The following is an 18,789-nucleotide window of genomic DNA, read 5'->3' on the forward strand; positions in this document are numbered from 1 at the left end:
TGGCCGATCCCGCGGGCCGGGGCGCAGCCGCACACCTGTGGAAGCTGTCCACCATCTTCAGCTGCCCCCGCAGGTCCTTCTTGGTCAGGTGGTCGAGCATGCGCGCGTCCACCAGGCACTCCATGAAGTAGCTGCGGTACTGCGCCAGACCCAGGCTGGGCAGCCACTCATTGCCGATCCACTCGTGGTTCATGTCCCCGTACGCCAGCGTCTGGTTGCAAAAATTAAGCACATCGGTTCAGGAAAAAAAGCCATGGAAGACGTCGCAAGGGTCATCTAAATGACCTTTAAACTGACTTTTTAATCTGTTACGTATTCTCAAAGGCTAACCCAATAACACTGTTCTTTATAATTTCAAGATAATTTGATCTCCTATTTACTAACTCTTAAATTTGCTAGTAAAATTTTACACAAAAGAAATTATACCATTAAAAACCTAGGACTCATTTGTGCCTATAAATATAATCTATTCACCAAACCACATTAAAACTGTAACTGATTACACATTATCTTTCTGAAATGGTTTTCATACGTAATAATATAACAAAGAATGATCACGACTCATGAACAAGTTTGAAGGATCAACCCAACTCTACTCATTAAAGATAGCTCTGCCTTTAATTTTATTTGTAACACTTTGTTTTCTGTATTTCCTTAATAAAATATCTGTCAATTTCAAAATGAGTTTTAAAAAGTGAATACAAACAGACTTAAGAGACGAACCCAGTAAGACTGAGAGAAGAGTTGAGAGGTCAGAAGTCCCCCCTCCTCCCCCTCCCCNCACCTTGCCCGACCTGGCTGTCGTGAGGCCCCCACTGTGCACACGGATGTTCCCCAACACAGACACAGCTGCACGTATTTAAAGAGATGGAAATCATACCAAGTTTATGGCCCCGACCTCGACAGAATTAAATCAGAAAATAATAATGAAAAGACATCTAGACAACTCTCGACACTCCTAAATGACCCAGGTGTCAAAGAAGAAATCACAAAGGAAACGGGAAAATATTTTGAATTGCATGAAAGTGAACATACAAGGGGCACCTGGCTGGCTTGGCCAGAGGAGGGCGCAACTCAGTCTCAGGGTCATGGGTTCAAGACCCATGCTGAGTGCAGAGATTGCTTACAATAAAATCTTTAAAAAATAATGAAGGAAGTGCACACACAATATATTCATAAATTGTGGGACACTGCACTAACTGTGAGAAATTTGCCATATTAAGTACTTACGTTATAGGTGAAGGTTGCAAATCAATAACGTAAGATTCTACCTTAAAAAACTTGAAAAAGAAGAACAAATGAAATCCACAGCAAGCAGAAGGAAGAAAATAAAAAGAGCAAAAATCAATGAAACAGAAACCAGAAAAATAATAGAAAATAAAACGATGAAAGTAAAAGCTGGGTTTTCATAAACATCAATAAAATGGACTGATCCCTACCCAGAGTGATTAAGGAGAAAGATATAAATTACCAACATCAAGAATGAAAGAGCGGGGCATCAGTACAGACCCTACAGACAGCTGTTTTAAAGGAAAACTGCAGACAGCTGCCAGCAACCTGGATAAGCCAGGCAAATTTCTTGAAACACAATCTATGAAAGCCACTCCGTCAGAAGTAGGTAACCTGTACCTGACTTTGAATTTGCAGCTATAACCCACAGACACGCACGCGCACACACGCACCTCTCTACCTTAAATGCCTTTGCTGTTGATCTCTACCGAACATCTATGAAAACTACCGATTCTACATAAATTACAAAAAAGTGAAGAAGAAATACCTAGCTCATTCTAGAAGAGCAGCATTATCCTGTTATCAAAACCAGACAAATTATAAATAAAACTATAAACCAATAAATATCATTCATAGACAGAGATGCAAACGTCGTTAACAAAACAAATCCAATCAGCGGTAAGTTAAATGAATATGACATTAGGGCAAGTGGAGTTTATCCCAGGAACACAGCTTGGGCCAATGTTTGGAAATCAAGGAAGTTCGCCATCTCAGTGTACTGAAAAGAAAAACCCGCAGAGAGGTGGGAAAGCTGTGTGACCAAATCATTCATTTACGGAAATCTCAGCAATCTAGAAATGGAAAAGATAGCTGCCTTGACCTGATAAAGGGCTTCTACAAAAAAAATGTGGAGCTGAACGCACACTAGTGGTACAAAACTGAATGCATTTTCCCTAAAATCAGAAACAAAGTTAAGGATGTCTGCTCCCACCACTTTCATTCAATACTGCACCAGAACTCCCAGCCACTGCGATAAGGCAAGAAAAAGAATTCAAAAGCATGGGTGGGAAAAGAAATAAAACCGTCCTTATTTGCAGATGACTTGATTATCAACATCGAAGATGACTATAGAAGAGCTATCGGAACTAAAGTGACTCGTATTCCTAACTACTAAAAATGAGTTGGAAATGGAGAGTTTTAAAAATACCATGTACAACGTCATCAAAAACTATGAAATCCTTTGGGATAAATCTGACAGAAAATGTGCACGACTTGTGCCATGAGAAAGCAGTAAGCACAACGCCAGCACATGCACACACATCAAACACAGGAACTGGATTTCCTCATTCCAGGAAGGCTAAGCTACAGGCGCAGGCGCTGTCGTTCCCTTACGGAGCCCTGGGAAATATTAACTCTCAACCAGTGCCATGTTCCCTCCTGAAAATACAGCCTGTCATCTATCTGTCACACCAAACAAGCTACAGAAGGAACGAGTCAGATTTCAACAAAAAGGCTCAAATTCAATAGGGAAAAACCATTTCTCTACTTTCTCTGAAGAACCACGAGTGAGAAAAGCATCAAATGTTTTTGGGAAATTGTCACCATGTTCATGTTTTTTCACTCTTTCCAGCCTCACTCTCAGTATCACAGACTTGACAGAGTGTGAATATCCATCACTGCTTTCTTGCCTCTGTTTATATATTCTTTTTTTTAATGTCTTTTATTTTTATTTTGAGAGACACAGACAGAGAGCGAGTGGGGGAGGGGCAGGGAGAGAGGGAGACGCAGAATCCGAAGCAGGCTCCAGGCTCCGAGCTGTCAGCCCAGAGCCCAACGCAGGGCTCAAACCCACGGACTGCGAGATCATGACCTGAGCCAAAGTCAGACGCTTAACCAACTGAGCCCCCCCAGGGGACCCCTGCTTACCCCCTGCTTATATATTCTTAAATGGACACAGAACGCAGAGAACTTTCTAAACAGTCCCACGGGAGCAGAGCCCCTCCTTAATGGCGTTTACTCATTACGTCCTCTGGTCCCACTTGTTAAGCGACCCACGACGCAAGCTCCCGGAGGACCCAGGCTCAGAGCCAGGGAGACCCGCACCCCCGGGGCGGCCGTCACAGCCTTCTGAAGAAGCACACGGCGGGGGTCTCTCACGGTCAGAGAACACTTGGGCTGCACGGGCGCCACCGCACAGGCTGTTCCTCCAGCACTGAGGGGGCCACGAAGGCAATCTGTACAACACGCGCGGCGATGGCAGGCGGCACCAGCAGGCAGCTCGGTCTGCACGGATGGCTCGCGGATGCCACTCGCTGAACGGAGGCATCGAGGGCTTGACCAGCCCCGGGAGTCTCCTTGCCGAGGCCCCCAGCGCGGCTCGGACGCCCCCGTGCCTCAGGGGCCCGGCGCCAGGCATGAGCCCGGGGAGGGTGCTCTACGACTCCCGCCCTCGGCAGCAGGCGGCAGCTGCACAGAGAGCAGGACACCGCTGGGTCTCCTCTCATCTAGAAGATGGAAGGAGTGAAAACCGTGCTCGCTCACGCGAGGCCTCAGCGTGGGCTAATTCTGGTGACACTCGCGCGGCTGATCCCTGTTTACATTTCCACTGCAGAGAGTAAACGTTCAGCTCATATAATTTGCATGTCACGCCGCGATTAGGAGATTTCATGCTGAGGTGCTGCCAGAGCTCTTCTTGGTGCGGAACACACTGATGCTTAAGCAATTACGAAATGCACCCCTTTAAATTCACTGGTGGTCCTTATTGGCCGTGTAAAGGCCACGTGAGCAGGCCACAAGATGAACGATAGTTATTAGGGCAGTGGCACGGAGCGCTGCAAGCAAAGGGCTGGAGAGGGAGCTCATGGAATGTTATAGTCACTTGCCTCTTGTGCTTTTTATTTTTTTTACTACTTTAAAAAAATTTTTAACGCTTATTCATTGTTGAGAAAGAGAGAGAGAGAGAGAAAGTTGGGGAGGGGCAGAGAGAGAGGGAGACTCAGAATCCGAAGCAGCTCCAGGCTCTGAGCTGTCAGCACAGAGCCTGATGCGGGGCTTGAACTCATGAGCTGTGAGATCAGGACCTGAGCCAAGGTTGGACGCTTAACAGATCGAGCCACCCAGGTGCCCCCTCTTTTGCTTTTTAAAAAAGTGATAGGGGCGCCTGGGGGGCTCAGTCGGTTAAGTGACTGACTTTGGCTCAGGTCCTGATCTCACAGTTCGTGAGTTCGAGCCCCCCACATCGGGCTCTCTGTGGTCAGTGCAGGGCCTGCTTTGGATTCTCTGTTTCCCTTGCTCTCTCTGCCCTGGACTCTCTCAAAAATAAATATTAAAAAAAAACTTTAAAAGTAAAAATAAAAAAGGGATAACACTGGCTTCATTTTAAGAGTACAAATAGGGAAAAACAGGTGTTTCAACCATCAACTGGAAATGAGGAAAATCCAGATTGAAGAGGAGTTCTTTTTAGCCCTTGGAGACCCGTGAACGTGCCCCCACTAGGAAGAGCCTCGGGAAGGACCGCCTGGCCGCGCGCCGCAGCCTGGATCTGGCACCACACCCTAATGGCACTCCAGGCAGCAAGGTGCTGGAATCCGTGCAGGAGGCCCCTGGTTTTTAATCAAGCTGTCCCCAAGCAAGGCTGCAGAACACTCGTGACAGAGCTTTCTGGGAGCCTGAGGAACCCGGAAGCTGAAAATTCACATGTGCGATCTGCAAGGAGAGGCCTGACTTCCAATAATCCCGGGAGTCGGAAAGCCTCTCACCGGACACGGCAGCAGGACGGCACAGTGACACAAGATGCGCAGACGGAGGGACAACCCCGGGCCCCTCTTGGGCCGGACACTTATCAGAGCATCTGCGGTCAGCACGCCCTGGGACAAGTGTTACCCCACCGGGGACTGCCATCCACGGTCCCACGATCCCGGGCGCAGTGTAGGACAGCCGCTGGCTGATCAAAGTCATGTGTGTCAAGCAGCATTAACCAACGTGGTGGCCACGAGAAAGGTTCAAAATTGTCCATGAGACGCACTTTCAACCCTAAGCTCTGCTCTAACGCTTCCCATCACCGACCGCGCTCTGCATAAACAGTAAGATGTTAAAAATGTCAAGAAAAGTCAATTACAAGCTTTCACACTCCAGCTCTTTTGCTGCTGTACATACAGTGAAGGGTATATTATAGAGAGTCTCCAACCTGAGCCCAGCTTCCCTCCTCCTCCTCCTGGTGTTACGAGGTTAGGAATGCAAAAGAACACAACTATTAGTATCGGTGAGCCCGGCCATGCAAGCAGGTCAGCTCCGCCGGGAGGTGCGGGGTGACGGGGCGGGGGCGGGGAGAAGGCCCAAGCGTCATGCAAAACTCATGCAAAACCACCAACTCCAACGTCTCATGCAAGGAGCCGACTCCCCACGGCAGGCACGGCCATAAAAGGAGGAAACTAGGGCCAGAATATGAAGACCGAGCGCAAACCGAGGTCTGTCCTGAAGTAGACGGGCGTTCGATCTACTCTAAGCAGAGCTCGCCTATCAATGTTCCGTCCCAGGGAAGAGGCCTACAATAGCATTCTGCTTCACACATTTAACTAACACCTAAAGGAAGTACTTATTGGAACAATTTCAGGTGAAATGGCATTCTTGTTCCCACAGAAAAGCCCAGACACGTGCCGCTCTTGGGGGTGGGGGGGAGGGGCACTGAGGGAGGACAGGCTTGGGGCTGTGACTGACCGTTTGTGGCGTGGCCGTGAGCGTTTCCATCTCTTCGTGCGTTAACCAGACATTTCCTGTGGTCTGGGGCGACCCCAGTGACAACCACATCCAGGGCAAGGGAAGCAGTGACAAAGAGGAAAGGCAGCAGACACGTGAGCCTCGGGCACATCAAAGGAGCAGGCGGAGGCAAAGGCCATTCTTTCCACCTTTTCATTTCAGATGCCCACACGGAAAACGACAGAACGTTAAAACCAGCCCACCCCCTCTACAGAGAGCCACCGCACGCACTGCCACTGCATCGGCAGGGACCCAGGAGCGGCCCACAGATTCTGGAGCTTTATTGCCACGCTTACCACCTGACGTATGGGAAATATACAAACAACGTATTTGGTACGTCTGAAAACTGTTCCTAATTCTCACTACCTCTCACTTGATGTATTCACAACATCCTCGCCCGAGCAAAACACCACAAGGAGCACAGTCCCCGAGTCTGGCTTTGGCCTGTGGGGGGACAGTGACAGGGCACGTGGACGGGACAGCCTCGCCCAGGGAAGCCACGGGGCCGGGCACACGGCGGAACGGGTCTCGCAGAATGGCCAACGACCCCAAGGAGCCAAAACAGGGGCACCACTGATGGCGCCGCGGCAGAGCCGAGGCCCGAGAGCGCCCTGCCGGCCGCTGGGCCCCTTGGGGGCAGGCTGGCCCGTCCTGCAGGCCGCTCCAGGCCCGAGGTGTGAGCGTCATCGTCATCACTGTCCACGGACCCCGCCCAGGGGCAGCAGGCTTCACCAGGACAGTTTATACGACTCAGGAAAGCCACCCTGCACTTTCGTTTCTAGAAAGGCCTGTCTAACTGGAAACAACCAGGCAACGGGGACCGGGTCGGAAGCTGTGACAGCACATTCCTGGCACAGAGTGAGCTCTCTGGGCCGCGGGGAAGAAGAGACTGACTGCTCATTACGACCCCTTCCCTAAGAGACGAAACAAACGAGCTGGCAGCCCTCTCCGGGCAAGTCCCTGCGTGCTCCCAGCCAGGCGCTGGCCTGCTCGCTACTCGGGAGAAGGATGCGGGTGCTGTATCCTCACCAGGATTTCTCTTTGGGGCAAAGACGAGCGGATGGGGGCCTGGGCCAGCGCACAGAGCCTGCAGCAAGGGGCTGGCCCGCTCCGTCCCCCAGAACCACTAATGTTCTCGTCAGATTCATTTTTAACACTCAGCCAGGAGGAGCCTTGGTAAGGATGGCCAGGGTCTGCCTGCCTGGAGCACAGCCGCGGGAGCACGGCCAACACTCAGTGCGCACGGGCAGATTCACGGGCTGCTTAGAGCCCTGAGCCCCTGGACTGCGGCTCCCGGAAGGGAAAGCACCGATGGGCCGAACAGGTCAGAGGTAAGACACTGGGTGTAATGCAAGTAGGGATCTGAGCCGTTCCCCCTTCACTTCTGATAAGTTTGTATTTAAATTAGGGGCAGCTATTTTCCTACACTTTTAAAACCTCATACGTCTATACTGCAAAGCCAAGCTGTTCTAAGAGCATTCAATAAAGTAGCTTCTAACCACCCAACTGTGTATTTGATGCCATAATTTCAAAGCGCACACCAGACATGTGAGGTGGTGTGAGCGGCAGGTGAGCCCCAGGTGAGCCCCAGGTGCGTACCGTTCTGGAGGTGGGGGGCGCCGACGGGCTGGTCAGGGACATGATCTCCTGGATGGCCAGGCGCAGCTTCAGCCGGTGCAGGGGGTTGCTGATGCCGATCTCGCGCTGGATTTCCGTGTCCGACAGCGCGGACATGATGGCCCCGCTTTTCACGTTGGCTCGGCAGGCAGCCACGTACCAGGCAGGCATCCCGACCCAGAGCTAGAGACAGGACGTGTCAAGGCCAGAAGGTTCCGCACGGTGTACAAACACATTACCTGTGGAACGTAGTCTGGCCAGGGTGCAAACACAACACACGTACCTCCAGCCACACGACCACGGTGGGCCCGTCCCACTGCGCAAAAGGTAAACCTTGTCTCCGGGCTTCCTCGAGCAACTCGTGCCTACAAATCACGAGAGAATTCAACGTTAAAGAGTCACTGGCGCGTGCGCACAGAAAGCAAGCGAACAGAGCAAATTCTCTTTATACATTTTCAAAAGTGTAACAGAGTCATCTCCTGGCAGAATTAAAAGAGTCACTGCCAACACCAGCAGCCCCGGCGATCTTCACGTCCAAGATGGGTCAGTCCAGGGAATACCTGAGTAACAAGGAAAACCGCAGGAAGGCGCTGCCCCCGCGTCTAAGGGAAGGGCCTCTGTGAGGGAACGTCCGCAGTGACGACAGCAACACGGAACAGCACAGAGTTTAATGCCAGTAACGGTATGCTGTGCAAGTAAGGAATGCGCGGGACTCTGGTGCTCTCTATTCTACTCAGCAATTCAGGCTAATACGGGTAATTGCTAAGTTAAGACGCTGGGTGGTCCCATGGTTTAACCCACAGGCTCCAGTCCCAGAAACCTCAACTCCCAACCACGTGTGCCAGTGCACACAGAGCACCCGGTGAGACCGAGATATGGTCACAAGCCAACACCCACAGGGTGGTGAGCAGGAAGCCGTCCTGGGATGCTTAACGGATCAGAAATATTCTGTCTGCCCAGTTGTAAAATACCCAAACCATAACTTTACCATCTCAACATCTTTAACAATGACTGTCTACTGCTGACATAGTTACGCAGGCGACAACACAAAGCTTTAGGAATCTCATCTCAGTCTTTCATGCTGTGTACTTACAAGGCTTTTTGAAAGACCCGGATTCTTTCTTAAAGTGAAAAGCCTCGAAGAGAAGGTGGGTGGGACTGAAGATTTAAATCCCTGGGTCACCTATGGTGTGGATTTGCTTTAATAATTTCCGCAGAACACAGCCTTGAATCTCCACATCGGCTCTTGCGTATACTGAATCAGTAGTAGATTTTTCTTAAGACTAAACTCTACGTACAATTAAAGCTCAAAATGTTTCACGTAAACATTCAAGGAAGTGTTCCTGAAGTCAGCCTTGGGTTTCCCGGGGTAATAAATGTTCTAATGATGTAGGAAGGATTATTCCAGACGGTACAACAAATTTTTTTTTTTTTTTGGAAGTAAAGTCTATGCCCAATGTGGGACTTGAACTCAAGACCCTGAGATCGAGTCACATGCTGCACTGACTGAGCCAGCCAGGTGCCCCAAGATGCAATGGATCTTAATAGCTGGAGGGGAAAAAAAAAAAAAGGCAAATTTCTCTCACTGAAATCAGCAGCGGAGCTACTCACACACAAGAATGAAACAGAGTCTGCTGGGGCTGTGGTCAGCCTAACACGGGGAGCCCACACTGGATGGAATAAGGAGGAGGGAGACAGGCCTCCCTCGCTGGGTGGAACAAGCCATCAATGTGCTCAATTAAATGCCGCTTTCTGTGTCCTAAGGACACACTGTCAACGACAGTGGCCACATCTTACACGAACACATACATAAGCCGCGCCATGTGAGTTGTACACACAATTCGGATCGTTCTGGGCAGACGGGCAGGGAGAGACCTGAGCTCCGAAAGCGCGGTCAGGGGCTCAGTCCCCAGCAGCCCAGCTGGCCACGGAAGGGGCGCACAGCTGTGTTGCAGGGCCTGGGGTGCTCTCAGAGGCCCCGCACTCTGAAAGCGAATGGAACGGCAACCGAATTCACGGCGCTCTGCCACACTTTGTCTTTTAATATGAAACAGGCATTTAGGGGCACCTGACAGGACCCCTGAGCTCAGGGTCGTGACTGAGCCCCACACTGCGTGTGGAGCCCACCTCAAAAAAACCCCCAAAAAACCCCTTCAAACAGATGTTCACTGTGAACAGGGACCAGAGGGTTACAAACAGTCCATTAAGCCCACACCTGGAGGTTGGTGCCTATGACTCTGACTTTACCCTCACCTTCCTCCTGGCGGCGGCCATTTGTTTACGAAAAGCCTTTTCTGGGTCAGGTGCACTTGCGGCTCAGCGTGCAGGCCCACGGTCCTCCTGGGACCATGACAAGGCAGTGGAGACGGGGCTGTGGCGCCAAAAGACTCTGGCGTCGTGAGCAAGAGTGTGGAGCGCCCACTGGGCAGCCAGCCCAGGTCTCGGTCTCCACTGGGCTCCGTCCCCCATCAGGGCAGTCCCCGGCCCAGGGGCTAATCACCGAACAGACTGGGTAGGAAACACCCACACCCCTTCCTTCTCCTGGGGGTCAGTGCCCCCCGCCAGTGAGCAGAGGAGACGGAGCGCCGGGTGCTGAGCCGCCCTTGTGTCCGCTTGCCTCTGTGAACACACACACACCCCCTTCCTCGCCTGGTCTAGGAACCGGGTTTCTGCTGCTTGCCACTGCGGCCGGCCGGCCCCCTTCACCTGTGACTGGGGTGAACCAAGCACTATGTCCACCTTACCACCCTGCCCGTGTCCCCACACGGTCACTCCAGCGATGGACAGAACCATCGTTTTTCTCCTTCTGGACCACAACCTACAGAAACAAGCAGGCAGCTGGCTAACGGTTTACCATGAGGACGTGAGGTGTGCCTGCACAGGTCAATTTTCCAGAAAGTAAAATTCTGCCACGAGTTCCAAAGACTGAAACAGGGGACTGAAGAGGCGGGACTCTGATCTAACGCTTCTCTGCATATTTTTCCTTTTTTTGAATTTATGTCCGACTCAGCATACAGCACAATAATGTCCGGAGTAGACTTCCTAACGCCCCTTACCCAGGTAGCCCTCCTCACAACCCCTCCAGTGACCTGTCTGTCCTCCGTATTTAAAAATCTACGTTTTCTCTCCTTCCCTGTTTTTATGTTATTTTTGCTTCCCTTCTCCTATGTTCATCTGTTTTGCATCTTAAATTCCACATATAAGTGAAATCATATGACATTTGCCTTTCTCTAATTTCACTTAGCAGAATACTCTCTATAGTTTCATCCACGTTGCTGCAACGGCAGGATTTCATTCTTTTTGATCACCGGGTAATACTCCATTGTACAAATATATACCACATCCTCTTTATCATCTGTCAATAGACATCTGGGCTCTTCCCATATTTCGGCAACTGTCGATAGCGCTGCCATAAACGTTGGGGTGCACGTGCCCCTTCGAAACAGAGCTCCTGGATCCCTTGGATAAATACTTAGTAGTGCAGTTGCTGGGTCACAGGGCAGTTCTCTTTTTCATTTTTTGAGGAACCTCCACACTGTTTTCCAGAGCGGCCGCACCAGTTCGCATTCCCACCAGCAGCGCAGAAGAGCCTCTTCCTCCGCATCCTCGCCGCCATCTGTCATTGCCTGAGTTGTTAAGTGTCTCGGCCATTCTGACGCTGTGAGGTGGTATTTCATTGTGGTTTTGATTTGCAGCTCCCTGCTGATGAGTGATGTTGAGCATCTTTTCCTGTGTCTGTTGGCCATCTGGACGTCTTCTTTGGAGAGGTGTCTGTTCGTGTCTTTTGCCCATTTCTTCACTGGAATCTTTGTTTTTTGGGTGTTGAATTTGATAAGTTCTTTATAGATTTTAGATACTAACCCTTTACCTGATATATTTGCAAATATTTTTTCCCATTCCATCAGTTGCCTTTTAGTTTTGCTGATTGTTTCCTTCACTGTGCAAAAGCTTTTTATCTTGATGAGGTCCCCAACAGTTCATTTTTGCTTTTGTTTGCCTTGCCTCTGGAAACATGTATTAAGTAAAAAGTTGCTGTGGCCAATGTCAAAGAGGTTCTTGCCTGCTTTCTTCTCAAAAATTTTGATGGCTTCCTGTCTCACATTTAGGTCTTTCATCCATTTTGAGCTTATTTTTGCATATGGTGTGAGAAAGTGGTCCAGGTTCATTTTTCTGCATGCTGCTGAAAACCGTTTTTCCAACACCACTTGTAGAAAAGACTGTCTTTTTTCCATTGGATATTCTTTCCTGCTTTGTCAAAGAGGAGTTGGCCATACATCTGTGGGTCCATTTCTGGGTTCTCTATTCTGTTCCATGGATCTGAGTGTCTGTTTTTATGCCAGTACCATACTGTCTTGATGATCACAGCTTTGTAACGCAGCTTGAAATCTGGGATTGTGATGCCTCCAGATTTGGTTTTCTTTTTCAAGATTACTTTGGCCATTCAGGGTCTTTTCTGGTTCCCTACAAATTTTTGGATTGTTTGTTCTAGCTCTGGGAAGAATGCTGGTGTTATTTTGATAGGAATTGCATTAAATATGTAGATTGCTTTGGGAAGTATTGACAATTTAACAATATTTGTTCTTCCTATCTGGGAGCATGGAATATTTTTCCATTTTTTTATGTCTTCTTCAATTTCTTTCATAAGCATTCTATAGTTTTCAGTGTATTGATTTTTCACCTCTTTGGTTAGATTTATTCCTAGGTATTTTATGGTTTTTGGTGCAATTGTAAAAGGGATCAATTCCTTTATTTCACTTCTTGTTGCTTCACCGTTGTGTATGGATGGATGCAACTGATTTTTTTTTTTTTTTATAGTTAATTTACTTTTGAGACAGAGCATGGGTGGGGGAAGAGGCAGAGAGAGAAAGAGACACAGAATCCGAAACAGGCTCCAGGCTCTGAGCTGTCAGCACAGAACCCAACACGGGGCTCAAACCCATGAACCATGAGATCATGACCTGAGCCGAAGTTGGACACTTAACCAACTGAGCGACCCAGGCCCCTGGAACACAACTGATTTCTGTATGTCGATTTTATGTCCTGCAACTTTGCTGAATTCATAGATCCATTCTAGAGGTTTTTTGGTGGAATCTTTTGGGTTTTCCATATAAAGTATCATGTCGTCTGCAAAGAGTGAAAATCTGATCTCCTGCTGGCCAATCTGGATGCCTTTTATTTCTTTATGTTGTCTGACTGCTGAGGCTGAGACTTTCCAAAACTATGAGAATAACAGTGGCAAGAGTGGACATCCCTGTCGTGTTCCTGACCTTAGGGGGAGAGCTCTCAGTGTTTCCCCACTGAGGATATTAGCGTTGGGTCTTTCATAGATGGTTTTTATGATCTCCAGGTATGAACCTTCTATCCCTACTCTCCTGAGAGTCTGTATCAAAAAGGGAGGCTGTATTTTGCCAAATGCTTTCTCTGCATTTATTGAGAGGATCGGGTGGTTCTTGTCCTTTCTTTTATGGACGTGAAGAATCACGCTGGCTGTTCTGCAGATACTGAACCAGCCCTGCATCCCAGGTATACATCCCACTTGGTGGTGGTCAATAATTTTTTTAATGTATTGTTGGATCTGGCTGGCTAGTATCTTGTTGAAGATTTTTGCATCCATGTTCATCAGAGAAATTGGTCTGTAGTTCTCCTTTTGAGTGGGGCCTTTGTATGGTTTTGAAGTCAAGGTAATGCTGGCTTCAAAGGAAGAGTTTGGAAGTTTTCCTTCCATTTCTATTTTGTGGAACAGCTTCAAGAGAGTAGGTGTTAACACTTCCTTAAATGTTTGGTACAATTCCCTTGGAAAGTCATTGGGCCCTAGACTCTTTTTTCCTTTTTTTAATGTTTATTTGGGTGGGGGGAGGAGTAGAGAAAGAGGGAGACATAGAATCCAAAGTTGCTCCAGGCTCTAAGACGTCAGCACAGAGCCTGATGTGGGGCTCAAACTCAAAAACTGCGAGATCATGACCTAAGCTGAAATCGGACGCTTAACTGACTGAGCCACCCAGGTGCCCCTCGCTTCTCTGCATTTTCAATCGGCCCCTAGCACCTAACTTTGCACCGAGGAACCAGAGTCACAAGCCGGCATGAAGAGTCATCTGACTTTTGCAGTTATTTACTTCCTTCCTCTGCTTTCTGAGGCCACATTCCCTGCCGTGCGCCCCCCCCGCCCCCCCAATCTATAGAAGTCTGCCTCTTCTGCGGGGTAAAATGGATGAATGCTCTGACTGCCAGGGACCAGGCCTACTTAGTGGGGGCCTGATCTCGGTCAAGGACCCAATTCTCAGCACCACCTGTGATTTTCCAAACATCTGCTCCTATCGAAAACTTATGTGGGGCGCTTCCCAGCCTCACAGTTAGAGCCACAGGAGAAAGACATCCGGACATCTGCTGAATTCTACAGGCAGCAGGCACACGTATGAGGTCACGTAACCTGCGACTGACAACACACCTCTCACGGGTAGGACATAAACACGGCGGCGAAGTGGTCTTTCATAACAAGAAGCGAGTGAGCCTCTGCCCATCAAATATGACACGACCGTGGACATCACTGAGACTCAATCTCCTGAGGCCGACACTGCCAACGCTACTAGGCCTCTCTGAGTGGAGGTGATCGGGGCTCTACCTCACCACCACGCCTCTGCCATCCAGGCAAAGCACTGCTCTTGAATATCTAAGTACAACTTTTGACTCCCTGAAAACTTCACTCCTCATAGCCCACTGTACCCAGAAGTCTTACCAGTAATAGCCAGTTAACACGTATTTTATACATTACACGTATATGCTGTATTCTCTCATAGAGCAAGACAAATGTTTTTAGGAAAATCATAAATAAGAGAAAATGTTTACAGTACTATATTTATTAAAGAAATCTGCTAAGTGGACCTTATATTCAAACCCTTGCTGTTCAAGTGTCAACCGTATGTTCTAGAACTTGCTGTGCGTGACCATAGAGTCCAGAGAATGACCCCCTGTCAGACACGCGGTTACAGCTACAGTAATACTGAACCAGAGCCAGCCACGTGGCACCTCAGCTCCGGAGACCGCTACCTCCACACACTCTGTGACACTTAATCACATGCGGGGGCAAATAACTCAATCACAGCTGTCCACCTATGGTCACATACTTAAGCACACCTCCTGAGGATGACAAAGTCAATGTAGCAAACAGAGTGAAACATTATGAAACGTTGTGGCCAATTTATACTCCTTCTGATCCTATGTGAAATACACACTTCTGGGAGCAGGGGGGTGGGAGAGCCAGAGGGCACTGCCACGAGTCTTCCTGCTCACGTTACAGAAAGTATACGGCTGTGAAATAAAACACATCAGCAACATCTAAGGGACAGAACTTTCCTAGCATGGTTCCAGGAGCAAAACGCCTTCTTTCAGTATTAAATTTCACAGGCGCAAATGGCACCTCTCCAAGTTAGGTTAAAACACTTTTATACGGTTCAAAGATAGGAACATTCAAATCAGACCGTTGTTAAGCGATTTCTACAAATTTCCATTCCCAGGGAACGGAAAGCCTGAGTGTTCCTGTGGTATCGTGAGCAGTGACAGAGTAACAGCATCTCCCCTGAAGTCACCCAGGGTGCGCGGTCACGGTCATTACTGACTGCTGAGAAAAGGACTGAAATGAGGCAGATTTAAAGAAAAACCAATGGACAACTCCAGGGGCTGAAGGGGAACCGGCTCCAGACCGCGCCGGCTCTCGGGGCACTCGAGGGCGGCCAGACGCCTCACCCGCTGTCAGGTTCACCGCGGAGCCCAGCGAGTTCTGCCCCGGCTCAAGGCCCTGTCCCGCCGGCCCCACCAGCCCCACCGAGCGCCCTGGGCTCCCGCGCTGCTCCGCCCCGCTAGACCGCAGACCAGCTCTTCTGTTGAGAGGGCTCGCTTGTATTTTTCAGTTGTCATACCACCAGGATGTGGTCTCAACCCGCCTCGTTTGTCTACTTAACTCTGCTCTGGGACTCAGCCATCTGACACCGACCTGCTCTGCGGCAGGAAGTCCCAGGGAGCTGTGCCCGTACCACTCCCCTGGGCCCTCCTCCCGGGCATCACGGCGCCTGAGCTCCTTTGTAGGAAGCGCCACCCGCTGCTATTACTTGTTTCAGAATCAAGACAATTAAAAAATAAGATGTAGTGAATAGACCGCAAAGCTCACAGTCTATTTAAGACAAAAACTCAAAACCTATGAGGGAAGGAAAAAGAAGAGCGACATAGGATACTCCCAAGAGATCAGTAGCATGAGTGGCAGGTTCTGGGTGCTGGTGACCCAATCCTCACGGGGGCTGCAGTTACATATCCGCTTATAGAGCCTCCGTGGTTAAACTCCCTCATCGATATTTATGTACAGACACTCGTAAAGGCCACGTGACAGAAGGGCTCCTGTTGTTTGCGTTTACAAGTGAGAAAACGGAGCCACAGGAACGCTGATAAGTAGCTTTCCCAGAGCCCCAAACCGATCTGTGCAGGAGCCGGGGCTCACAGCCAAGTGCTCTGAGGTCACGCCCGCACCTGAGCCACACCTCCTCCCCGGACGACCCGTCAAGGTGGACTGGGAATCCCCGGGGCCCCTTCAAGCCTTCCTACGTGCTCTCAGCCCTCCAGGACGCACAGTTTAGCAAGGGCCCCATGGCCAGCCGGGACGAGACAACACCTCTTTGCAGCTACTGAGTCCACTTAACAAGCAGCCACTGCTTACACCCGGTACCGCTGAAGAGTGCTCAGTAAGATGGCAAACAGCAGAACGCTTACTTTTTTTGAAGTTTACGATTTTTTTCAGCCTGTCCGCCCAATTTGCTGAGTCCCAACGCATCCTGAGAGGAGTTTTCCGCCTCCGAAACGGCAGCTGCGGGGAAGCAGAGAATGAAATGGGAGGGGGGGTCAACAGGCCACGGGAGGGTCTCCTGCTGGGGGGAGGGGTCTGTAGGCAGAGCGATCGCGGCTCTGAAGGAACGATGCATGCGGGAGCCACGCACGGGACACCAACCTGGTCCTGCAGGCTCCTTGCCAGTATGGCCGGGGCGACCCTTCTCTTTCTTGCCGAACAGGCGTCCGATGGAGGACTTGATGCCCTTCTTCTTGGGGGCTTTGTGCAGCGAGTCCTGGCTACTGTTGCTGCTGCTGGGGTTGCTCACGGGGCCATCCTGGGAGCCTGTTGAGCTGGGGGATGGGAGAGGCTCTTCAACGTGTGCTCCGCACAGGACACAGTGCCCCCTGCGAGTCCCCACGCGAGTGAGAAGCACAGGCCCCAGCTCCTGGGGAGGGCCGCCCCCGGGAGGGCTGATGCTGATGATCTCCCCCTCCCAGGAAGGCCTGGACTCCAAGCCCCCTGAGGCGAGAAAGCTTGGCAGCCCAGCCATTCCTGGCTGTGACCCGGGAGCGTGGAGCACACGCACCACCAGAGCCAGCCGGGACGCCGCGTGAGAGTAACAGAGCGGCCGCTGGAGCTGCCGGGGTGGGAGGACGGCTCCCAACAGTCTCACGGGGCACAGAGCACGACACAGGGGAGGAGCCATTGGGAGCACTCGCACAGGCTCCAGCGGGAGCAGAGGGGAGGGCTCAGCATGGCCGGGGTGTGGGATCTGAGGACACGAGGCCGCCCCACGGCCACCTGCACCACCGACTCCATCCAATCTTTCCCAGCGGACTTCCACCCTGGCGGCCACGTCCCCCGAGCCCTGGCAGGCGCCCCAGGAACATCATGCACATAAACTCAGTTCACTGGCGTTTCTTCAGAACCCTTGTTCTGGCTCTTTCTTCCCCAGGAAGAAGTCAGAAGTTTCTCGGAGCTGAAAAGCAGCCCACTGACACGAGCCCTGCGGCGCCCGCGCCCCTTACTTTCTGGCGTCCCTGATGTCTTCGTGGCTGGCTGCGTGCAGCACCCCTTGGTGCAGCCTGTCCAAGCGCAGGGACCTCGGGGAGGAAGGAGGGGACGTTTCACATTTTATCGTTGCCTTGTCATCTCGTACCTCTTCACGCGAAGCCGGCAACTGTGGGGTGGAGAGGGGGGACACGAGTTAGCCGTGGGCCGGGGCAGGCGGGCACACAGCCCTTAAATCACAGTCACGAACTCATCTGAAAAGCGACGAGCTGCACGTTCTGCACCATCCAAAACACCTTGTTAGCGTCGGCGTAACGCTGGGCTACATGGCAGCCTCGCGTCCAAGCAGCTGGCCGCCAAGAGCCTGGCCCATCTGAACCGAGCAGGCTCACCCTCCCCAGAACCCCGCATCACCGTGAGTACGGCCACAGAAGGCAGTGGCCCAGACCCGAACCAAACCCTGAACCACATCACCATGAACCACGGCAGGCTGAGGAGGAAGGTGCTGTTTCCTGATGCTGTTCACAACACACACTGCTGAGCACAGAACCTTCCCATGCAAAACTGTCCAACACTCTTTGTTTAGGGGGAAAAGGAACTAGCTTGTGCCCTAATCCAGCATCCCTTCCGGTAACAATGTGAACCCTGGAATCTACGAGGACGGGCGTAAAGTGAGAAGACACCTGACCCCCCCCCCCTCGGGTCTGACTTCTGTTTCTCAGTGACACTAGATGGACGTTATCAACTGAAAGACTTCTCTGAGACGGTGGAGACAAAGTGACCCTGCGCTGCCGTCACAGCAAGGTGACCCCCTCTGGACCCCCGGTTTTCTTTCTGAAATGGGGTGTGCGTGTGCAGCTTTCGCTGCGGGCCGTGGGGTGCGCACTTTCACCCCTGGCAGGTCCTGGTGGCTGAGGGCGGGGCTGGATCTCACATATGAACAATGGCCCACACAGCCGGCTGTGTTTGTAGCAGGACCGCCACAGGACTGCGTGGAGCTTGGGACACCCCCGCGGGTCAGCACCAAGAGGAGCTGAGCTCAGGGAAGACACAACCTTAACCGATAGCTGCAGGGCTCCCGCATCATCTCCTGATGTCCCACCGTACCTATCACACTACAAAAGGCTACTCTAACTGGCCAGAAATTACCAGCATAAAACCTAACAGGGACAGACTTCAATAACAGGGACAGATCTCAAATCCAGGTTAAAGCAAGCATCTATAGAACAACAAGAAGTAAGGATGGGGAGCTACATTCAAGACAGGGCTATGAGAATGGCAGAGAGGGCGGGTTCCGGGCGCAAGCCCTGCCCACTCTCAGCCCCACCCACCCACAAGCCCCTCCCACCCCATCCCAGTCCACA

At 50.9% G+C, this 18,789-nt stretch overlaps 1 protein-coding gene across 5 annotated transcripts in view; it reads right to left on the minus strand.

Annotated features, from left to right (window-relative positions):
- PPFIA1 (PPFI scaffold protein A1) overlaps positions 1-18,789 on the minus strand; it is an 87,108-nt gene that overhangs the window by 10,358 nt on the left and 57,961 nt on the right. For 2 of the 5 annotated variants that reach the window (XM_077766513.1, XM_077766511.1), the window contains exons 16-22: positions 17,443-17,594; positions 16,592-16,764; positions 16,357-16,450; positions 7,886-7,967; positions 7,585-7,785; positions 5,947-6,009; positions 36-211 (exon numbers count right to left, since the gene is read on the minus strand). In XM_077766513.1, the coding sequence (XP_077622639.1) occupies positions 36-211; positions 5,947-6,009; positions 7,585-7,785; positions 7,886-7,967; positions 16,357-16,450; positions 16,592-16,764; positions 17,443-17,594 (941 nt within the window). Of the gene's footprint in view, positions 1-35; positions 212-5,368; positions 5,444-5,946; positions 6,010-7,584; positions 7,786-7,885; positions 7,968-16,356; positions 16,451-16,591; positions 16,765-17,442; positions 17,595-18,789 lie in introns of those variants that run through there. The other 3 variants (XM_077766515.1, XM_077766514.1, XM_077766516.1) reach the window with 2 other exon arrangements.

The sequence above is a fragment of the Crocuta crocuta genome, unplaced genomic scaffold (genome assembly GCF_008692635.1).
Source record: "Crocuta crocuta isolate KB4526 unplaced genomic scaffold, BGI_CrCroc_1.0 scaffold636, whole genome shotgun sequence".
In the NCBI taxonomy this organism is placed as follows: domain Eukaryota; kingdom Metazoa; phylum Chordata; class Mammalia; order Carnivora; family Hyaenidae; genus Crocuta; species Crocuta crocuta.